We start from the raw sequence: 20,587 nt of genomic DNA, 5'->3' as shown, positions 1-20,587 counted from the left end.
GACCTGATCAGAATGCAGCATTTAGCATCTGTGCATTCATTCTTTCTGTAGCAAGTTTACCATTTCATTAGTGGTTTACAGTGTTTCCCTCCCCCGCCCTTAAAACCTCAAGGTTTGTTTTCCTTTTGTTCGAAACAGTCCCCCTATTCCCTCCACATTAGCACAGCCCTAGCAAGCTCAGAGCTGAAGCAGCCTTCTCTAAAAGCCATTACTCCCTTAAAGAGAGAGCAGGCAACGTGCTCCTCTGCATTGCTTTTGGCCAGTAAGTCATAAGAGTTCATTGTATATTTTCTTTCAAAGGGGGGAAGCGACTAACGTCTGGGTTATGTGACCCAACCATTCTAACATCCCAGCTAGACATAGCCTCCCATACAAGGGCCTGGCATCCTAATAATTTTGATGTCACAGCAGGCAGTTGTGTGCGCGCGCCATTCAGGCCTCCTGTAAATCACTGAACAAAACCTTGTTGATCCATTACTTAGCAACAAGGAGACTGACAATTTCCATCACATCTTCAGCATTCTGGGCCAGATCCTAAGCAGAAATAAACAGGTGCATCTTCATCCACTCCAATGGAGCTGGGCGTATTTATAGCAGCTGAGACTCTGGCCCACATTTTCACCCATCAATGTTTTGAATATTATCCATTGGTAAAAATGTGGCTAATCTTTTAACCAGAAGTGGGGTTTTTTGGAAGATCCATTATACTTTATTTTATTTCACATATTTTCCTTCTCCCTAGAGTCTGCTGCATATTACTCCAGCTGTCTCATTTAAAAAACAAAAAACAAAAAAAAACAAAAGAGAAAAAGCCTTAAACTCTGGTATTTACATATTTATGTGGAATCTGCTCTGTGAAACCTGCAGAAATAAAGAGGCACTCTTATAAACCCACAGGAAGAAAAAGGTGAACCAAAGATCAACTTTCCTATCATAGGAAATACCCGAAAGGAACATAATGTGCATTTATATTTGAATTTTCTTCATTCAACTTGGATTTGTGTTCATTTGTTTTCTATTTTTGGTTTATAGCTCTTTTGATGAAAATATTCTACACTTGATCGGCACTTCAATATTTATAGAAAATAAGTTATCCACACACCGCTGGAGATTATGATTATACGCTCACGTTTAAACAATGTTAACATTTATGCCTACAGCTCTGCATGGATATTTCACCCCTCTTCCTTTGCCAGTATGCTTTAAGTCTCTCAGGGTACGTCTATACCCAGCCGCTAGTTCGGCGGCTGGCAATCGAACTTCTGGGTTCGACTTATCGCGTCTTGTCTGGACGCGATAAGTCGAACCCAGAAGCGCTCGCCGTCGACTGCGGTACTCCTGCTCGGCGAGAGGAGTACCGCGGAGTCGACGGGGGAGCCTGCCTGCCGCGTCTGGACTGAGGTAAGTTCGAACTAAGGTACTTCGAACTTCAGCTACGTTATTCACGTAGCTGAAGTTGCGTACCTTAGTTCGATTTGGGGGGTTAGTGTAGACCAAGCCTCAGATTCCTTAAGCAGAGCAAGATTTAGCTCTTCCTGAAGGAAAACAACTAGGATTAACATGTGTATATGTGGCTTCTGTTGATTTCTGAGAAGCAGTTTGCCAGACAATGTAATATTCTAGTTCAAAGGTGGAATGTTTACAGACACGATTCTACCAAGAACACTTAGGGCCCAGTCCAAAAGGCCACTGAATGGAACAGAGTCTTTCCATTGACTTCAATGAGCTCTAGACCAGTGGTTTTCAATGTTTTCATTTGTGCACCCCTAAAAAATTTTGAATGGAGGTGCGGACACCCTTTGGAAATCTTAGACATAGTCTGGGGTCCATGGACCTCAGGTTGAAACCACTGTTCTATGGTAATGACAACCTTTTGTGGACCCCTTAGACAGTCTGGACACCCCCAGGGGTCCATGGACCACAGGTTGAAGACCACTGCTCTAGACCAAGCCCTTAGTACCTGATCTAAAGCCCACTGAAGTTAATGGAAAGCCTCATAATTGACTTCTGTGGGCTCTGGATCAAGCCTTTAGTGCATAGTACAGCAAGCACTGTATGTAGGTAAAAGCCGAGTTAGGGGTAAAAAAAAATGTGGTGTGGTGCAAGAATGACGGGGTAGGTTCTTTGGCTCCGAATAAAGAATGGTAATTCAGTACAAAGGAGAAGGGGTAGTATAGCCCCAACTCAGCAAAACATTTATATGTGTGAGTAATAAGTTCCCTCCCTGGTCAGCAACGTATTTAAGCACCTGTTTAACTCCCATGGAATTGGGGGGTCTAGAAGCACCCGGAGTTACACTTGGGGGCAAGGATTGTCTCTCTCTAGATGTCTGTACAGCACCTAGCACAATAGGGTCCCAACATGATGGAGGCCTCCAAGCACTACCACAATATTAATGTTAAATAATAACGAGGCAAGACAAAAAGACCCGGATATAAGGTAAATAGGCAGGTGGTTCTATTAACTAATGACTAGGGCCCTACCAAATTCACGGCCATGAAAAACGCGCCACAGACCGTGAAATCTGGTCTTGTGTGCGCTTTTACCCTATACTATACAGATTTCATGGGGGAGACCAGCGTTTCTCAAATTGGGGGTCCTGACCCAAAAAGGAGTTGGGGGGGTACCCTTACTTCTCTGCTGCCTCCACAGCCGGAGGCCAGGTGCCCAGCTCTGAAGGCAGAGCCCCGCCAGCAGCAGCACAGAAGCAAGGGTGGCTTACCATGCAATGCATACCAGGCCATCCTTACTTCTGCGTTGCTGCCTTCAGAGCTGGGTGGCCGGAGAGTGGTGGCTGCTGACTGAGGGCCCACTCTGCAGGCAGCAGCGCAGAACTAAGGGTGGCAATACCATACCAGGCCGTCCTCACTTCTGTGCTGCTGCTGGTGGCAGCTCTGCCTTCCCAGCCAGCAGCCGCTCTCCAGGTGCCCAGCTCTGAAGGCAGCACCACCAGCAGCTGCGCAGAAGTAAGGGTGGCAATACCGCAACCCCCCTTGCCTCACAACTACTTTTTGGGTCAGGACCCCTACAATTTCAACACTGTGAAATTTCAGATTTAAATAGCTGAAATAATGAAATTAACTATTTTAAAAAATCTTTGGCCATGAAATTGACCAAAATGGACCGTGAATTTGGTAGGACCCCACTAATGATGCAAATTACACACCAGCCTTTTGTTGCATCCAGAGGAGAAGTTGGGTTGGGCAAACTCCCAAAAGGCATTTGCAATCTCAGCCCAGAGTAGACAGAGGGTCCTGCAATCCAGGTTTGAAGAAAGTAAAGAAAAATGGTATCCCAAGTTTGCATCAAAGCCCAGCAAGAAGAAGAAAGACATTCAGCAGACAGGGAATAGTTGGAAAATTATATTAAATAATGGAATACAGAAAGCCAAAAGAGAGGCCCTAGAAGATTCATAAAAGGAAAAACAATCAGGAACGAGGGCTGAGCATGTGATAAGAAAAACTAGCACATTTTTAAAAAACAAATCCAAAACATGAGAATGGCTAACATGACAAAGAAAATATGGGACAGTTCTGTACACAGATATCAGAAACTGCACCGAAATGCGACTGGCAAGCAACAAATCAACTGGGGCGAAATAGTCAAATATTCAAACAAATACCAAAGAGATTTGCTTTTAACAACGATTTTTACACAGAAGACGTACTGTGCCACTTCAAAAGTTTGAGATAAAATATAGAATGTTCAGACATAAAAAGAAGCGCAGCAGTAGCCACCCCAATGAAGGAAGAATTGGTCGTAACTGAGACAACAAAACTTGGAAGAACAATGGGTACAGTAGAAATATTGTGACTTGAAATGTAACCTGTAAGATTTTCCAATAGGCCAACTGCATAGACAGTGCCATAAGACTAGCAGATAACTCAGTTCCTGCCTATATTATAGGAGGGGATAGTCAAAAGTGCTCACCATTGACCTAATTCTGTTCTCAGTGAAATCAATGGAAGTTTTACTATTGACTTCAAAGGGAGCAGTTAGGTCAGCACAGATTGCTTCTGAAAATCCCATCTATAAGTAAATGATGTGCTCGTAACACATGGCGAAGTGATCATCTGAACTGGTTATATGCAGTACAAGTTGGAGGGTGGGATGGGGAAGAGTTGCTGTGAGGATATTCAACACAGCCATGTGTTAACTATATTTGTGCATCCATGCCTACCATGTTTCCAAACCATTGCAGGATAAAATTTTCAAAAGCACCTAAGTCATTTTGGAGCTTAAATCTCATTGGCTTTAAGTGGAACTCAGGCCCTTTCGAAAAGTTGACTCAAAGTGCCTGGAGAATATGCAATCAGATCATTTCAGCAACACTTTGGCCAGTGCATACTGGATGCCCTATTAAAGAGGCCTACGAAAGGAAGGAGTAAGATTGGCCATCCCAGTTAGGAGGTCCTAGCAACACAGAAAAACAACAGTGTTGTGACTGGTTACTGCTTTTTACACTGGAAAGAGCAACACATGGTTGGCGGATGGTACCATACCTGGTATGTACAGCCATACACAATGGCATTAACTGTTTACAGAGTTTGTTAAAAATGATGGTATCAGGAGTCTATGGGGAAACACCTGGACTTCCATAACTCAAGAGAATGAGAAAACTCTTCTGTATTAACACAACATATTAACAATAAATATAATATGTAAGGTACAAGAGGATTTCTTTATTCCAAAAGAAATTAAGCATATCTGAAATAAGCAAGTGGAAGAGATGCAATAGAGAAAACAACAGGTTCATACATATACCATGGAATTGTGGAAAAACTAGAGAAATACTAGGAAAAATATATAAAAAAGTGCAGTAAATACTAGATAAGAATGAAAATTCCCAAGTTTCCATAGCCAGTCTTGGGCAAATTAATGTATGTGCGCCAACGTGCATAAAAAATGTTTTTTTATTTAATAAAAGGAAAAATAGAATATTTTTGAGGAAGGAAAAATAAATTTAATTTTTCATCCCAGGATATTATAATTTACTTGAAAATCCAAGAAAATCAAGTTGAAATATCATACAGAAGTCTGACATACAAAATTTGTCAATTGACACAAACACATCAGAGCAAACACCAGTTTAGGCTAAGAGATACGAATGCAAAATGTTTAATTGTCAGGCACAGAGAAGCAGTAGGAAGGTTACACAATTAAATTAAAAAGTAAAAATAAAATACAAATGAGTGCCCCAGTCTTTCAGACACTGAAGTCAATGGGCTACACGTGTCTAGCATTAAACATGTGCTCCAGTGCTTCCAGAATCAGGGCCAGAGATGGAGAATAGAATATTGCATAAGAGATGCAATAGACTGAGTACATGAGGAACAAGAGTACTCTAGCCTCTAAGTGATAGCCAGAGATAGATCAATGACCAAAGAGAGAGAGATGGATAAAAATAAAGACATTATTTCCCTGTAAAATTCATACCAGAACAGAAACTACAAAGTCACTGATCATCTTCTTGTGGAGGGTTGAGGAATGAAATAAAACAAGAAATCAGCAGTTGGAGAAGCTCTTATCCAGCTCCAGAGTTTTGAACAAAGAAAGTGTGAGAGATTGGGACACTTCAACATGTATTTAAAAGTCTCTTTGGTCAAAAATGGGATGATGAACTAGATCAAGAAACAAATGGGATACCATGGAAAGATCCAAGACAATACAGAACAGGAACAGCAACTTCAGCATTGGGGGCATGTTGGAGAGCCTATAACGGGAAAGCCCCTAGAATGTTATTCACAAAGGGAAGACTGTAATAAGGAACAGTCAGATTTTTTTTGAGGAAGAAAAAATACAAGCAAATGGTTTCTCCTCTAAGGAAGAAACCAAGTCAAGATCCGATACCAGACACTGAGTAAGTAAAAATACGTCGAGGTGGGATTCTGAAAAGAGTTTGTGATTTCAAAATATGAATCCCACTGAAACTCAACCAGACTCCAAGTATCAGTTTAGGCAGCGGTGAGAGGATATTCTACTCATGTAGCAGCAACAGCATGAGAAGTGGGAAGGTGGGGAAGTGGAGTTCCACAAGGATCACTAAGGTGACACACGTTTGTTCACTTGACGCCGCACATCACTGACCTGAAGCAGGAATATGTGGGAGAGTGAAACACTCTGAAGATGAAACATAGTGTGGGAGGAAAAGGAGGGTGAGAAGACTGAGGATTCAACACAGACTTGAAGCATGGGTGCTTGTGGAAAATACTGAGAGTGCAAGAAAATTTAATATGACCAATTGATTTTTTTTTTTTTTTTAATTGAACTCACTGGGCTTAATTCTCATTTACACAAAGGGGCCCCTTTACGCTGTCAGAACAACATTGAAGTGGCCATGGTGTAAATGACAATCAGGCCCTCAACATTTCGGCACTGCCAAGAAATAACCAGGAGACAGATCTGAGAGGATGAAAACAAAAACCTGCCACACACTGCTTTATGCAGCAGAGAAAAACAATTGACATTTGAGGATGTATTAAAAAAAAAAAAAAAAAAGGAGAACTGAATATACACTGGAGGAAGTTATTCCAGCACTGTGTACCAAGACCACATTTGGAATGCTTTGATCAGTTCTGGCCATTTTTTTAACATTAAAAAGGATATTATAGATTTATAGAAGGTACAGCAGAGGGCAACCAGAAAGCTACACAGATTGTAGGATCTTAGTTGTTCAAATAAAAAGGCTGGAGAGACTATATCCATGCTCCTTTGTAACTTTTAATCTCCTTTTTTCTTTTGAGTTATAGACACACACGTAACTCTGAACACAACAAAGAGGGGATAGATGTTGCACAGCTCCTTGTGCTACTGTCAAAATCAGTTAGAAAGGACATGCACTTAATTTAAGGAGAGGAAAATAACAAAAGGAATTTAGAAGGTGAAACTCAGAAGGTAAAATTATTTAACACAGCGAGGGTCCCATACTGCTCCCCATTGAAGTCTATGGGAGTTCTCCAATTGATTTTTCACTGGGCACAGGATCAGGTATACAGTAGTAATAATACACTATATAATCAATTACAAGGAAAAGCAATGGGAACTATATACATTTCAGAAGAGAGAAAAGTAATTGGAGGAAGAAGTTGTACCATATTATTTTTATCTGCAGGGAGGGGACCAACCAAAGAGCTTCCTGTCCCCTCCTATTCTAAAGTTTCCTATACTGCCAGGAATTTCTATTAACATTGGCATTCAAGGCCTCTATTTATCCACAGAGTAGGTACAACGTGGCCAGCAGCACTATCTGCATCCCTATGCTGCTCTACAAAAGTGCTGCTTTGGAATGATCAATTCTAGGTAGGAAAGGACACTGCTCTCTGTGTATCCATTCAGTCTTGGGCCATTAATTCTGTTGCTTCTTTATCCCCTCTCTCCCCCAAGCTGCTTTCTTGGTTTTATTTTTAGCTTATTATCCTTCAACTTTACCTCAAAAATTGTTTATTATTATTTTATGCCAAGCACAATTCCATTCTTTAAAACTCAGATTATTCCAATCATTTTTCTGCAACATGCTCCCTACTTAGTATTTTTTCAGGCCAGAGAGGAATTCTAGCGTAGAATGGGTTTTCTTCACTGTGATTTTCCTCATTATATAGGACTGATGCATGCTGAATAACTTTACATATTTGAATTACCTGCTTGAGTGTGTGGCCCCTATGTTTAGTCAGAGACTGCTGTTTAAAGTCTGAGCACTGCAGTAGGCTGGGAGTATGCTGCCACCTGGATGTACTGGCTTAACAGTTCAATACATAGGTCAGGTTTCAACCATGTATTTACACAGTTTGTTATTCAAGTGATAAAAATTCCACAGTCTAAACATGGGGTAGGACTAAGAAATAAACAAAACTTATTTGTATTTCAAATGTCAGCTCTCAATACACACACGGTCGCCAAAGCTTTTAAAATAAAAGTTGTCCATTTGTTTCTAATCTCTTGAGCCAATTGCATTCGTGGTGCAGCTCCAGTACGCAAATGCAGTTACACAAGGGATGAATTGTGCCACTCAGGACTAGATGGAAAAAGCAAAGCAGGGAGGTTAGACACTAAGTAGATCTAGTGAGATAGAGATTTAACCATTCAATGATTGGGCGTGATCAATAATGGTTAGTTTCTTAATTTATGTAAATTTTCCATCTACCATTCATTCCTCATTCCAAGTGTAAAGGGCTGAGGTGTGTCTTATGAACTTGTAACCATCTCAGACTTATTTTAGTCTGCTCTGCGATTCCCTTTAATAAGCATGATCAGGCAGGGCAGGGGGCGGAGAGATAGCTCAGTGGTTTGAGCATTGGCCTGCTAAACCCAGCATTGTGAGTTCAATCCTTGAGGGGGCCATTTAGGGATCTGGGGCAAAAATCTGTCTCGGGATTGGTCCTGCTTTGAGCAGCGGGTTGGACTAGATGACCTCCTGAGGTCCCTTCCAACCCTGATATTCTATGATCATCAAACACAAAGTATTTAAATGTTTCTTCATTGTTCTGGGTTTGTGTGTGTATATGTACAAACACATATACACAAACTAGTCACTAAACTGCATTTCCTACATTTAAGCCCTGTGCTTCAAGGCTTAACACAATGTCTAACTATTGGGTGTTAGAAAGAAACTTCCCCCAAGAGCAGGTTATTCCTTAATTGCCAGTTACATGGTTTCTTGCACCTTCCTCTGGATTAGATGGACACCCAGTCCGATCCAGTCTGGCAACTCCTGTTACTATGACTAAACTTGCTCTGGAGAATATCAAGATTAATAGTGGACACCTGGGCAAGGTGTGAAGGATCCTGGGTCTTGAATTTGGGCCCACAAGTCCCCAAGCAGCACCCAGACCATGACTGCCACCCGACAGCTCTCCAGAACCAGCATGGGAGGGGACTGGCAGAACTCTGGCCCACCAGAGACTCTGTCCACAAAGCTCCTGATTGGAGCAGATGTCCAGCTCCACCAATTGGCCTGGTGTTCAGCCCCTCCGATTGGCCTGGGTGCAATTCTAAAACCAGAAAGAGGAACAGGAAGTTGTCTGAGCAACTGAGTGAACTCCTGACCTGATGCAGTACTGGGCTACGACTCTGGCTTGACCACGGGCACTGTTCCCTGGTTCCGAATCAATCCTTGGCATGGCTCTCTGACTCAAGTCCTGACCCTCAGCATGATGCCTGATACTGATTCTGGCTTAACCTTTGGCATAAATACTGACCCTGACTCCAGTCTCAACCCTTGGTGTGATCCTAATTCCAACTCCAGCTCTGGCTTTGGTTCCTAGCGTCTAACTCTGGCTCTGACCACTAGGTCTGACCATCCACACCTCGATCACCACACAGTTACTGTCAATAGATTGAGTATCGGGAGACGCATGTTCTATTCCTGACTTTGCCATGATTTGCTGTGCAACCTTAGTCAAGCCACTTTGGTCAATATTTTCAAACACAAGTGCCACATTTCAGTGCTAAAATTTCACTGACACTTGAAGAATCAAACTACATATTTAGATGCCTAAATAAGTATGTAGGTGCCATAGGTGTCAAAACTTTAGGCACCCAGGCACAAAAATGTTGATATGAACCTCTCTGCACCTATGTCCTCACACATCAAATGGACATAAAGCTGACCGTCCTTTACAAAGCTCTTTGAGATTCTTTGATGGAAGGTGCTAGAGCAGTACAAAGCAGCAGTAATGAAGGGCCTTAACTAAGGTGGCCAGGTGTCTGCTTTTTGACTGGAAAGTCCAGTCGAAAGGGGGATCTGACAGTGTCTGGTCAGATCTACTGACTGGACACCAAAAGTCTGGTTAATGCAGGCGGAGAAGGCGGGGAGGCACCAGATCATAACCCGTGCCAGCCCCTACTCATCCAGGCCGTCGCCCACCTGCGTCGGGCAGCTGCAGCTCCATGCCCCAGCTCCACCGTTGAGTCCCTCCCAACCTGAGCAGAGGGGGAGAGAAACGGGGGAAGAGGATTGGGCCAAAAGAAACCTGATGAGGTTCAACAAGGACAAGTGCAGAGTCCTGCACTTAGGATGGAAGAATCCCATGCTCCGCTACAGACTAGGGACCGAATGGGTAGGCAGCAGTTCTGCAGAAAAGGACCTAGGGGTTACTGTGGAAGAGAAGCTGGATATGAGTCGACAGTGTGCCCTTGTTGCCAAGAAGGCTAACGGCATTTTGGGCTGTATAAGTAGGGGCATTGCCAGCAAATCAAAGGATGTGATCATTCCCCTCTATTCGACATTGGAGAGGCCTCATCTGAAGTACTGTGTCTAGTTTTGGGCCCCACACTACAAGAAGGATGTGGAAAAATTGGAAAGAGTCCAGCGGAGGGCAACAAAAATGATTAGGGGGCTGGAGCACATGACTTATGAGGAGAGGCTGAGGGAACTGGGATTATTTAGTCTGCAGAAGAGAAGAATGAGGGGGGATTTGATAGCTGCTTTCAGCTACCTGAAAGGGGGTTCCAAAGAGGCTGGATCTAGACTGTTCTCAGTGGTATCAGATGACAGAACAAGGAGTAATGGTCTCAAGTTCCAGTGTGGGAGGTTTAGGTTGGATATCAGGAAAAACTTTTTCACTAGGAGGGTGGTGAAGCACTGGAATGGGTTCCCTAGGGAGGTGGTGGAATCTCCTTCCTTAGAGGTTTTTAAGGTCAGGCTTGACAAAGCCCTGGCTGGGATAATTTAGTTGGGGGTTGGTCCTGCTTTGAGCAGGGGGTTGGACTAGATACCTCCTGAGGTCCCTTCCAACCCTGATATTCTGTGAAGAGGGGAAAAGCAGCGAGCAACTGGGGGTGGAGAGGGAAGAGGAGCAAATGGGGTTGGGGCCTTGGGAGAAGAGGCGGGGCCTCGGGAGGTTCTGGCACTCCTGCTGAAGTGTCCGGTTTTTAAATATTACAAAGTTGGCAACCCTAGCCTAAACACAGGGGGATGACCTACTGGAGCTACTCCTTCCCATGCGACCTCAGGCAAGCGAATAGATACAAGGGCTTTGCACTAATCGGAATTCTAGCACTGGCATCACTTGTACTGCATTTTGGGCCATCATCAAACACAGGAAGGATTGAGAGAGAGTGTGGCAGCTCCTCAGAGCCAACGCTCATTAACTTCAATGGTAGGAAAGTGAGACCAATGCCGAATGATTCTGAAAACTGCACCCTCGCTATTTTCAGGCTGGTTTGTTTGGTTTTTTTAAGTGATAGTGAAAGCGAAGTGTTTTATTTTTAAGCAATCACTGTCATTCTCCATATCTTTTGACTACTTTTTTCCCCTTCAGCTTCCCTCTCTCTCTTGCTCTCTGAAAGGTGACTAAGATGTGTCCCTCTTGTGTACTTTACAAATCTGTATAATACTGTCAAAATGCACTTGCTGGCTTAAAGTGAACCACAGAGCATTAGTTTAAAAATAATTAAAAAAACAAAAAAACCCTCAACCAATTTTATTGGGGAAATAGCTTCCTATGACCACCTCAGGCGTGTATATACAATTTTACATGTCACCACCCTGAAAAAAATTCATTTAAGTCTCCAGGCTAACTTCCTTTCAGAATCATAATGCAATACATTAGCCACACAATTTTTCATTCAAATTTTGGGTTAGGTATAAAATATAAAAATGCATAAAGGAGTTTTACATTGCAGCAGTGCCCTTGATCAGAACTATAGTTAAGGTCTGTCAATCTTAATCAAGCCACTAAACCACTATCTTCAGTGGTTTCTGACTTTGTAGTAAACATTTGATGTAAAACCAGAGCTTTGCAAGAAACCATTACGAAAAGAAATATTTTTATTTATTTCAGCCTTCAAAGTTTTTGCTTTGTTGTTTTAAGTCTATCTGGACATCTTTAAGTTGTAATAACGCAAAGACAAATCATAAGCAATTCTCCATTTTAGGAGTTTCTCTACGCTAAATAAATGCAAAGTGTTTTGCTTTAAAAAGGATAAATTTTAGGAGAGTAGTAATCAGAACGAAAGTGTTTTTTTAGATGAAAAAAAGTCCAACACTAAACCAGCAAAATTAAGGACCTGAGCAAAGAATTATGCATATGCTTAACTTCATGCACTGCAAGTACTTTACTAGAGTTCAATATGCTCACTGTGTGGCTGTAAAGTTAAGGACATGTTTAAGTGCTTTTTTGAACTGGGACCTAGGTTAGTAACAACTGACAGTCTTTTACTGTGCAAGGGCAGTAACTGTTCTGACTCACACTTTCACTGAAATCAGCACAAATATACACAAAACCCTCCTAAGAGTTCAGTCTCAAGTGTGCAGATATACCTATCAAATGTGACTGTGCGTGTGCACATGGAGATATCCACTTGTTTTAATAGCATGTTCATCACACCATGTTATCTGATCACCAAAGATATTCTGTGCAGTTGCACATCCAACTCGCCTTGCAATTTAAGCAATTATGCCTTAAGCTTTGTTTGAACTTGCACTTTTGTCCTCACTGGTTCTGTGCCTTCCCAATCAAACGGAAGCCAAATAAAGGACTGCCAACTTCAAAGGATTTCTTTCAAAAACTGTGAGGCCCATGCAGCGAAAAGGATACTTCCATGTTCCCACAGCAACAATGTTCCTATGAAACATACTATGATATCAGTCTTCTGAAACTTAACAATGCAATAGACTACAAGTATGGAATCCTTATATAAAAAAAAGACTGCGTGACATCCAAAAAGCACTAGCTGCTACTAGCAAAACAAACAAACAAACAAAATTAGAGAAATAACTGAAGTGAAAATTAAATGACTGGCCTTATGAGTGATAGATTTAGAGACCTCTGGATAGGAGGCTATTAAAACACTTTGAAGGGGGACAACACTGCACCTAAAAGATAAAAGATGAGCTAGAAACTAAGGCCTACACAAAAAATCAAGGGGTACCTGAAGTCTCTGAGTATGGTGAAGGATCTGCCCGGACAAGTTGTTCGTTTTTTGTGTGGGAAAAGTGGATCACTAGCTATGTGCAACTCAATGGATCTGTTCTTGTCTTGCTGGTCTTCTGAGAACCCCTCTCCTCACCAGGCTTCTTGCGTGGTTCTGCTGCCACGTCAACTTCCTTTAATAAATAGTTGGAAGACCCTCTGAGCCCAAGGGGATTTCAGATGTCAAAGAGCAGGAGATAGGTATTTTTCCTGACTATGCAGCATCACTTCTGAAAAGGGGATGGGAGGGGGGAAAAAACGGATTTGCACCTTTCAAGCAACAGCTTAAAAGAGGGGACTCAGTTGAGCAGTTCTATGCCCAGCCAGGCTCCGGTGAACCAAGACAGACACGTCTTTATATTTCAGTCTCCAGATGAGGCAATGGCCTTTATCAAAGGGAAAATAACAAAGTTCAAGAATAGCTGGAATACATGGGATTGGGTGCTTTGGACAATGATGGAGCTCAGATATTGCTGCTTAGTGAATTTAATTATCATCGCATCTGCTTTTTATTTTATTTTTTTGACACTGAGGTGTTGGGTCTGTTTTGAGTTGCTGCTTAAAAAAAAAAAAAAAAAAGTGAACACACTGATGCATACCATAAAGTAAAACTCAAAAAAGCTTCTGTTTTGAACATTACTGACTCTGTACGTGTTCTGTAATGTGTGCCTGTATTTATGATGGGCAAATATTTTTCTTGGCATGCGTGGAGGGAAGGGGATGGCCACTGAGTCGCAGGAGAATGCATAAAGTGCATTGTATTGCTTCCAAAGGGTATCTCCAGATTCTGCCGAGCTTACTCATATAGAATAGTATCTTTCTTTGCAGTCCCACCAAAAACCAATCAGGCTATTCAAAAAAATAAGTATCACTCAAAGTGAGCACAGGTGAACAGCCACGATGACTTTGTTTTTAAGTACAATGTGCATGAAATAATTATAAAAATGCCAACCCATTTATTAAGCTGTTGCGTATTTTTTTTAAATGTTATAGGACCCACTCACGTACTTCTCTGTCTCTCTCCTTTTTAAAATGAAATAACATTGCCTTCAACTTCCAAATATATTTGTTTAGGACTGGAACTTGCATGGAAGACACAGCCCGATTTACAGGTCTCAGAAGCGTCTCTTGGGGAGGATGAAGGCATCTAGGATTTTCAGGTTCAGTCCTGCAAACACTTAAGCCCCGGTCTAGTGTAACTACTTGCAGGCAAACTGAAAGATTTATGCTTCCTCCCATCTTTAAAAGGGATGGAGCAGGGTGTGGTACTGCCTTGGGAAGTCCAATCAGGCTTTCCCTAGTTTTGCTGAAGGATCTCAGAGCATGTGTAGTATGACCTCTCACCCTGAAAGAAGGGGTAATTAATCTATAATTCAGGCCCTGCCTACAGTAAGGAAATTTGCACTGTTATAGGTACACCAGTGTAACTTACGTCTGTGTATTACTGGATTAAACTGCACAGATGTAAAGCCCCACTTTGCACGAGAGTGGTGTGTCTACATGACGAGTTTGTGCTGGTGTAACAAACTAGTGTGGGTTGCCTTACTAGAGACAGAGCCAAAGACATCCTTTCTCCAAACTGCTCCTTAGACTTGGGAAGCGAAATAGAGGTCTGAAGAAACCCACCAAACACACAAAAACAGTTTGACAAAACACAAAAACAAAAAACCAAACTCTCAAATGCTCCTTATTCTTGTGATGTCATAATTTTACAAGCATGCCAGTCACTATCCGTTCCTCAAGGCCAGACAGGACCTGACTTTCTAATTCAAAACAACCAGAAGGAAAGGTGTAAAGCAGCGTAGCTCCACTGACACTCAGTAGTGTCACAGCTGTGGATTTGGCCCTTTATCTGGATTATTATTGTTTAAAACAGCAACATACTACACGTGATTATGCTACACACAAGACTGCACTTTAATGTACAATATTTCCACAGGCCTTTCATTTTTTTTTCGAAAGAATTTGGTGCTTCCTGTCCAATTATTTTTTTTTTAATATTAACATTAGACAGACATGCCTAGTCAGGTCAATGTGTGTATTCAGAGATGTCACTCAGTTTAGTAAAATCACTGATATGTTGGGGGTAGTGTAAAGATGCTCACTAACATGGTAAAACCCTGTTAAATAGAGAGCTCTGATGATCATACTACTGTATAATGTTTCTCTAAACAAAAGCTCAGCCTTGCAATGATTATTGTTTTGTCTCTGATATTTACATGGCAAGCTGTTAAAACTTCCTAATAAATAAATAGTTGGGGAGGGGGCGCGGAATTTTTTGCTTACAGAATGTACCGATTCCCATCTAAGGAGCACCTGATAACATGGCGACAATCACCTTCTATACCAGAAATACTGTGCACATATAGAAGTCCCCCTTCCACAAACCAGGCATGGTACAAATAGGATCAGCTTCCCATGTTGTCTCATTAATAAGACTCAATGCTGACCTGCAAGGCCTACACCTCTAGGAATTGAGAGGGCAGTTCTGGCTCTATGCCTGTTTAGGCCTTAGCCTCACCACCAACACAGTTCATCAGTTCATTTCACCACAGACCTCCAAACAACTGCTCACTGCTGACCTGGACCAGTTTATACCAGCATTGGAGGCATAAAACTTCTTTTTACTGACGACACAGCCAACAAGGACCGGACCACCGAAAGTGACCTAGAAGTCTACTCTCACTCAAACTTCCCAGCTCCAGGACATACTCTGTAAAGCTGTGCTCATTGCTCCCAATAAAAAGCTAAAATAAATGAGTCGTACAGATTTAAATTCCTTCCTGCCTTGTAATGCATGGACCAGCCTAACTGTGTTTCTTTGGACCTTTAAAAGTGGTGCCTTAGGAAACAACTTCTGCCTGAACTGGAGGCAACATTTCTACTGGGCGCTCGTCACAGAACCATTTTATTCCAGCAAGGCTGCGGCAAATGTGCATTTCGCTATTTTGGCTTTGCACCCCTCCTATCCCCCTTCTTTAATTTACTCTTTCAGGCTCCACAGTCTCTTTCAAGCCATCCTGCTCTAGTTCTGTTCCATTCATTTCAATGCACATGCCATACTAACTGGGCCTGATTTATAAGCTTTCAATTGTACTTTGTTGCCATATAGCTAGTGATTCATGAAACAAGTCCAAATTCATTTGATACAGTATCCATGTTTGCCACATACCCTCACGCTGATCCAATTTTGTGTCATCAGCAAATTAACCAGATTATAGCCAGCCCAGGGGAAGGTTATTTATATCTGTTAGAACAGTGGAGGTCCAACTACTGTGTATTGTGTGAACCCCACTTAATACTTCCCCCAGTGGGGCATAATAGCGCCTTTCACATGGACTGCCTGCTTTCCGTTATTCTGACCAATCATTTATCTATTCCACGTATCTCCTGCAGCTTACAGGTCTGAGTTACATGGAACTCTATTCAGCCACTTCTAAAAATCCAAAATGAACCATATCAAAAGCATAGTGATCATTAATTTGGTCTGTAACCAAGTGCGCAATGTCAAGAAAATTACTTAGAGCGTGTTATTCCTTTCCTAAGCAATGCTGAGAATCTTCCTATGATTATTACTTCACTTGTGCTCTTCTAATTGGCTGCTGGTGGCTTTTATTAGTTAAAGTCATTTGTCTTTAAACGAGGTTAATAGTTAATCAAGCTATTTGGGACAAACGGTGTCTTGGCCTCTGGTCACAATACAAATCTGGACTGTTTAACAGAGACCTCCTACGATAATGAGTGAGTTTCAGTGTACCTAAAACTTTTTAAACCAGAACCCTTTAACTAATATCCACTCCTCTTTAAAAATAAAAAGACTACAATACTGAAAACATAACAGGCTACAGAGGATAATTGTAATTCATGCCTTGCTCCTGTAATCATGACTTGGAGCTCTGAGTATGAGCAACAGAAAGCAAATGCATCATCCTTCCAAAGCCCATAACATTGTCTCTATGCATCTCTTGATTCCTTCATCATTAGTCGAACCTTGCTAATTCACATTAAAGATTGGTAGAGCCATTGATAACGACTGAGTTTTGAAATCTGAAGAGTCAGAGAAATATTTTTTAAAAACGCAGTAATGCACACCAGAGATACTTTATTCATTGGACTAGTTAGTATTAGCAACAATGATATTAGTAGGAGCTCAGTCAGTATTCCCTGCCCAGTTCCAGACACCATCCTGGGAAAGGAAGGGATCTGAACTGGGCTGGTCAAAACTGTCTCATTGAAAAGGTGTTTTTGAAAAAAGAAAACAACAGCCTTTTTGGAACATGTTTGTGCTGTTCACATCTTTACAAGTTTTCTTTGAAAAATTTAGTTTCTATTTTAGTCTTTTGGGGTTTCTGCCTCTGGGTTTAGTCCTCTTTCATTCTTTCCCATTCCCCCTTAGAAATGAAATTGTTTGTTTCAACAAAAAAACCCAAAATAGTCAGAACATTCTATGGAATATTCGGAACAATATTACATTCCTTCCTTCCTAACTCTTCCATGGAAAATCTGATCGGAGGAAATCCCAGACAACCTTTGAAGATCACCAGAGAGCTGGGACTTCTGCCCAGGTCCTTGTGCATCTTTTTTCCTTGTCAATATGGCTCACTCGGGAAGCATGGTAGTTTCTTGCCTAAGTACCAACTCCCTTGCTGGCCTGGGGGTTCAAGATGTGGAGCTTGACCCTGCAGCTGCATTATCTCCCTGTAAGCTTGCTAGGGTCTGTGTCATATATAGCATCCATACTCCAGTTCTGCATCTGCTCCATTCAACCACACTGACCAAAATTCCCAGAGCCCCGAGCAGCATGCTGCTCTTACAATGGGCTTAAGGGAGGCGGGAGGGTGGGAAAATAATGTCTCTTCTACTTCACTCACCATCTTTACCCACCATCCTGATACAGCCAATATTTTGGACTTCTTTTCTACACACCCTGTAGCTTTTAGGGGGAGATTTTCAGAGGCACAGAGAGGGAGTTAGATATCTTGTTCCCACTGATTCTCAGTGGGAGTTGAGAATCTAATTGTGTCTTTAAAAATCTCCCCCATAAAACTTTGCTGAGGAGTAAAGACACCCTCACATACCCTGAGTATCAGTTATGGGCTGGACAAGTTAGAGGAGCATGAATTAGTGAGGTGCTTCTGTAGATCACATACTTCAAACAAATTTATTCTCATTTTAGAAGCAACTTCAGATTTTCCTTTACAAAGTGACCAAAGAAACTGCCTTTGGGGCAGGCTGTTGCCTTAATATATATGTTTGTGGGTGGGTGTGTAAACAGCACTTTAGACAGTTAGGTTCTTGCTCTGAGGCACCTCTTACCATTAGAGTCCTCCACTTCTTCAGCAGGAGTGTGGTTCTTGGAGGCGTGTTGGGCGAGTGAGGCTACAAGGCTGACAATGCGGGGTCTTGGTAGTGTCAGTGCTTTCCCATGCACTTTCAAGGAGTGCTCTTTCAGCTGGCTGATTGTCATGGTGGAAAATGAGCAGGAGGAGCATTTGTAGGCATGTTCACCTGGGTGAGCGAAATACAGGCAAGTCATCAGCTCACAAAAGAAATAATGGGGCCCCATCCTTCTCCTACTGAACTCAATGGCAAAACTCCCATTGACTCCTCTGGTGCAAGACTGGTTCCAAAGAAAACCAGCTATTTAGTTTTCCTGTTGGAACAGTCGGTACTGGAGTCTATGGATAGTGACACCTGCCATATGACAAAGATATTGCCCTTTTGAAACCCTGGCCCCCTTGTCACATGACTAGAGGCCAGCAAATAAAGACCAGTCTCTCATCAGCACTTCCGTGCATCACAACCTTGTTGCATGGTGTTGGAAGAAAACAATCTTTGGCGAAATGGAGCTGATTGAATCCCTCAAGCTGAAAGAGAGCTGGAAGAGGTGGGAACAGGACTTCCAAATTTTCTTGGAAGCAAGAGGCCTTTCACAGTAATTGGAGAGGGTGGAATCCTCCATACTGCCACATGTAGCAGGTCCAGAAGCATTACAGAAGGAACATGAAGGGCATTACAAGATGCTAGCCAAAATCCTTCAAAATCTTCAAGAATACGGCGATCCAGGCCATTTGGGAAAGGTACATTTTCCTTACATGAAACCTGCTGCCAGGCAAGATCATTGGTCACCACGTAACAAAGCTAAGTCACTGGTATAAGTGATAACCAGAACAAGGTAAGGTTATTACAAGAAATGGACATAACAATACTAGGAAAAGTGGATATTTGTAAGGCTAGCAAAAACTGTGTTATGGAAAGCATTAAGAAGAAGTGAAAGAACAGAAGTGCTTGTAATTCTTAGTATATTCCAAGCCATAAAGATGGAATACAAGGATAAACAAATTGCAAAGACCAGATTTGTTTGCAGTAAGTGCAGAGGCAATTGGAACACAAAGCAAAGTTGTCCAACACGAGGGTTGTGGTATTACATATGCAAGTATCGCTCTTATCTGGAAGGGAGAACAAAGCACCACACCGAGTAAGCATGGGTTACAAACAAACCACAAAAAAACAAAACAAAAATAAGTGTAAAATATTTATGAACATTAGCTGGAGGACAAAGCTTTGATAATGAAGATGCAGAAACAATTCTTTTGAGTGGGGGGTCTCTTCATAAATTTAGAAAATAAGGTTCTGGAACAGATTGGGTTTGTGACATGGAAATAAACAAAAAGAGAATTTGAAAATATATACTGGAGCTCAGTGCAACATAATCACAGCAAGCATACACAAAAAGGTTAGTGACCACTCTGTGCTAAAATTAAAAAACAACAACAACTAAGCTTCTTTAGTGTAAGACACAAAATAAGACCACCTGGCAAGCCCATACTGGTGTATCTGGAGCAGGACAGACCACTCAGTGTACGAAGTAGTGGAACAAGAATTCCCCTGTGGTCCCATCTGCAAATGCTGATTAACAAAAGGTGTAAAACACATTTACAGACGATATGCAAATGTAATTCTTCCAGAATATAATTGGTTGCTTAGTGGGACAGGATGCAATAAGGATATAATGCATCCCATTGACATAGGCACCAGCATGCTGTCCAAAATACAGTGAGCAAGGAGGATGAGCCTCATGATATGGTAAAATGAGATGTTATTGAATAAACACAGGCACCGACTGACTTTATTAACATTAAGGACATCATAATGAACTCAAACAAGTTAAGTACTGGAATGGATCAAGAAGATTTGAATAAGGTTATCAAACATAAGCACTACTCTATGAGAACAGCTGAGGTGGTTTTATCTAGGACTTCAAAATGCAAGAGTACTTTCAGTTTTGGATGCAAGGCAAGACTTTTGGTAGGTCTGACAATAGAAAAAGTATAAAGATCTATCTTCAACTCCCCATTTTGCAGATATATATATATATTTAAATGATATCCCTTTGGGACTGTCTCAGATCCTGAGATGTACCAAAGCATCATGATCCAGATTATTTAGAATGTGGATCTGGTGGAAGTAATAGTTTAACAGTCTGCTGATTTGGGGTGAAGACAACAACACAACGAGAGGCACCACATAACATTCCGTAACATGCCAAAGAAAGAACATTACATTGAACAGGAACAAATACCAGATAGGAGTGAATGTAAAGTACGTACTCCGTGACAAACGGAGTTTGACCAGAGCCAGAAAGATGGAGGCAACTAACTGTACAAATAGAAAGA

At 41.8% G+C, this 20,587-nt stretch overlaps 1 protein-coding gene across 2 annotated transcripts in view; it reads right to left on the bottom strand.

Moving 5' to 3' along the window:
- ZNF462 (zinc finger protein 462) overlaps positions 1-20,587 on the bottom strand; it is a 58,728-nt gene that overhangs the window by 23,097 nt on the left and 15,044 nt on the right. For both annotated transcript variants that reach the window (XM_065406472.1, XM_065406473.1), the window contains exon 6: positions 18,228-18,419. In XM_065406472.1, coding sequence (XP_065262544.1) covers positions 18,228-18,419 — 192 coding nt within the window. The remainder of the gene's footprint in view (positions 1-18,227; positions 18,420-20,587) is intronic.

The sequence above is a fragment of the Emys orbicularis genome, chromosome 6, assembly GCF_028017835.1.
Source record: "Emys orbicularis isolate rEmyOrb1 chromosome 6, rEmyOrb1.hap1, whole genome shotgun sequence".
Lineage (NCBI taxonomy): Eukaryota > Metazoa > Chordata > Testudines > Emydidae > Emys > Emys orbicularis.
The sequence above is the reverse complement of the archived record's forward strand: the minus strand, read 5'-3'. Positions and strand labels throughout refer to the sequence as shown.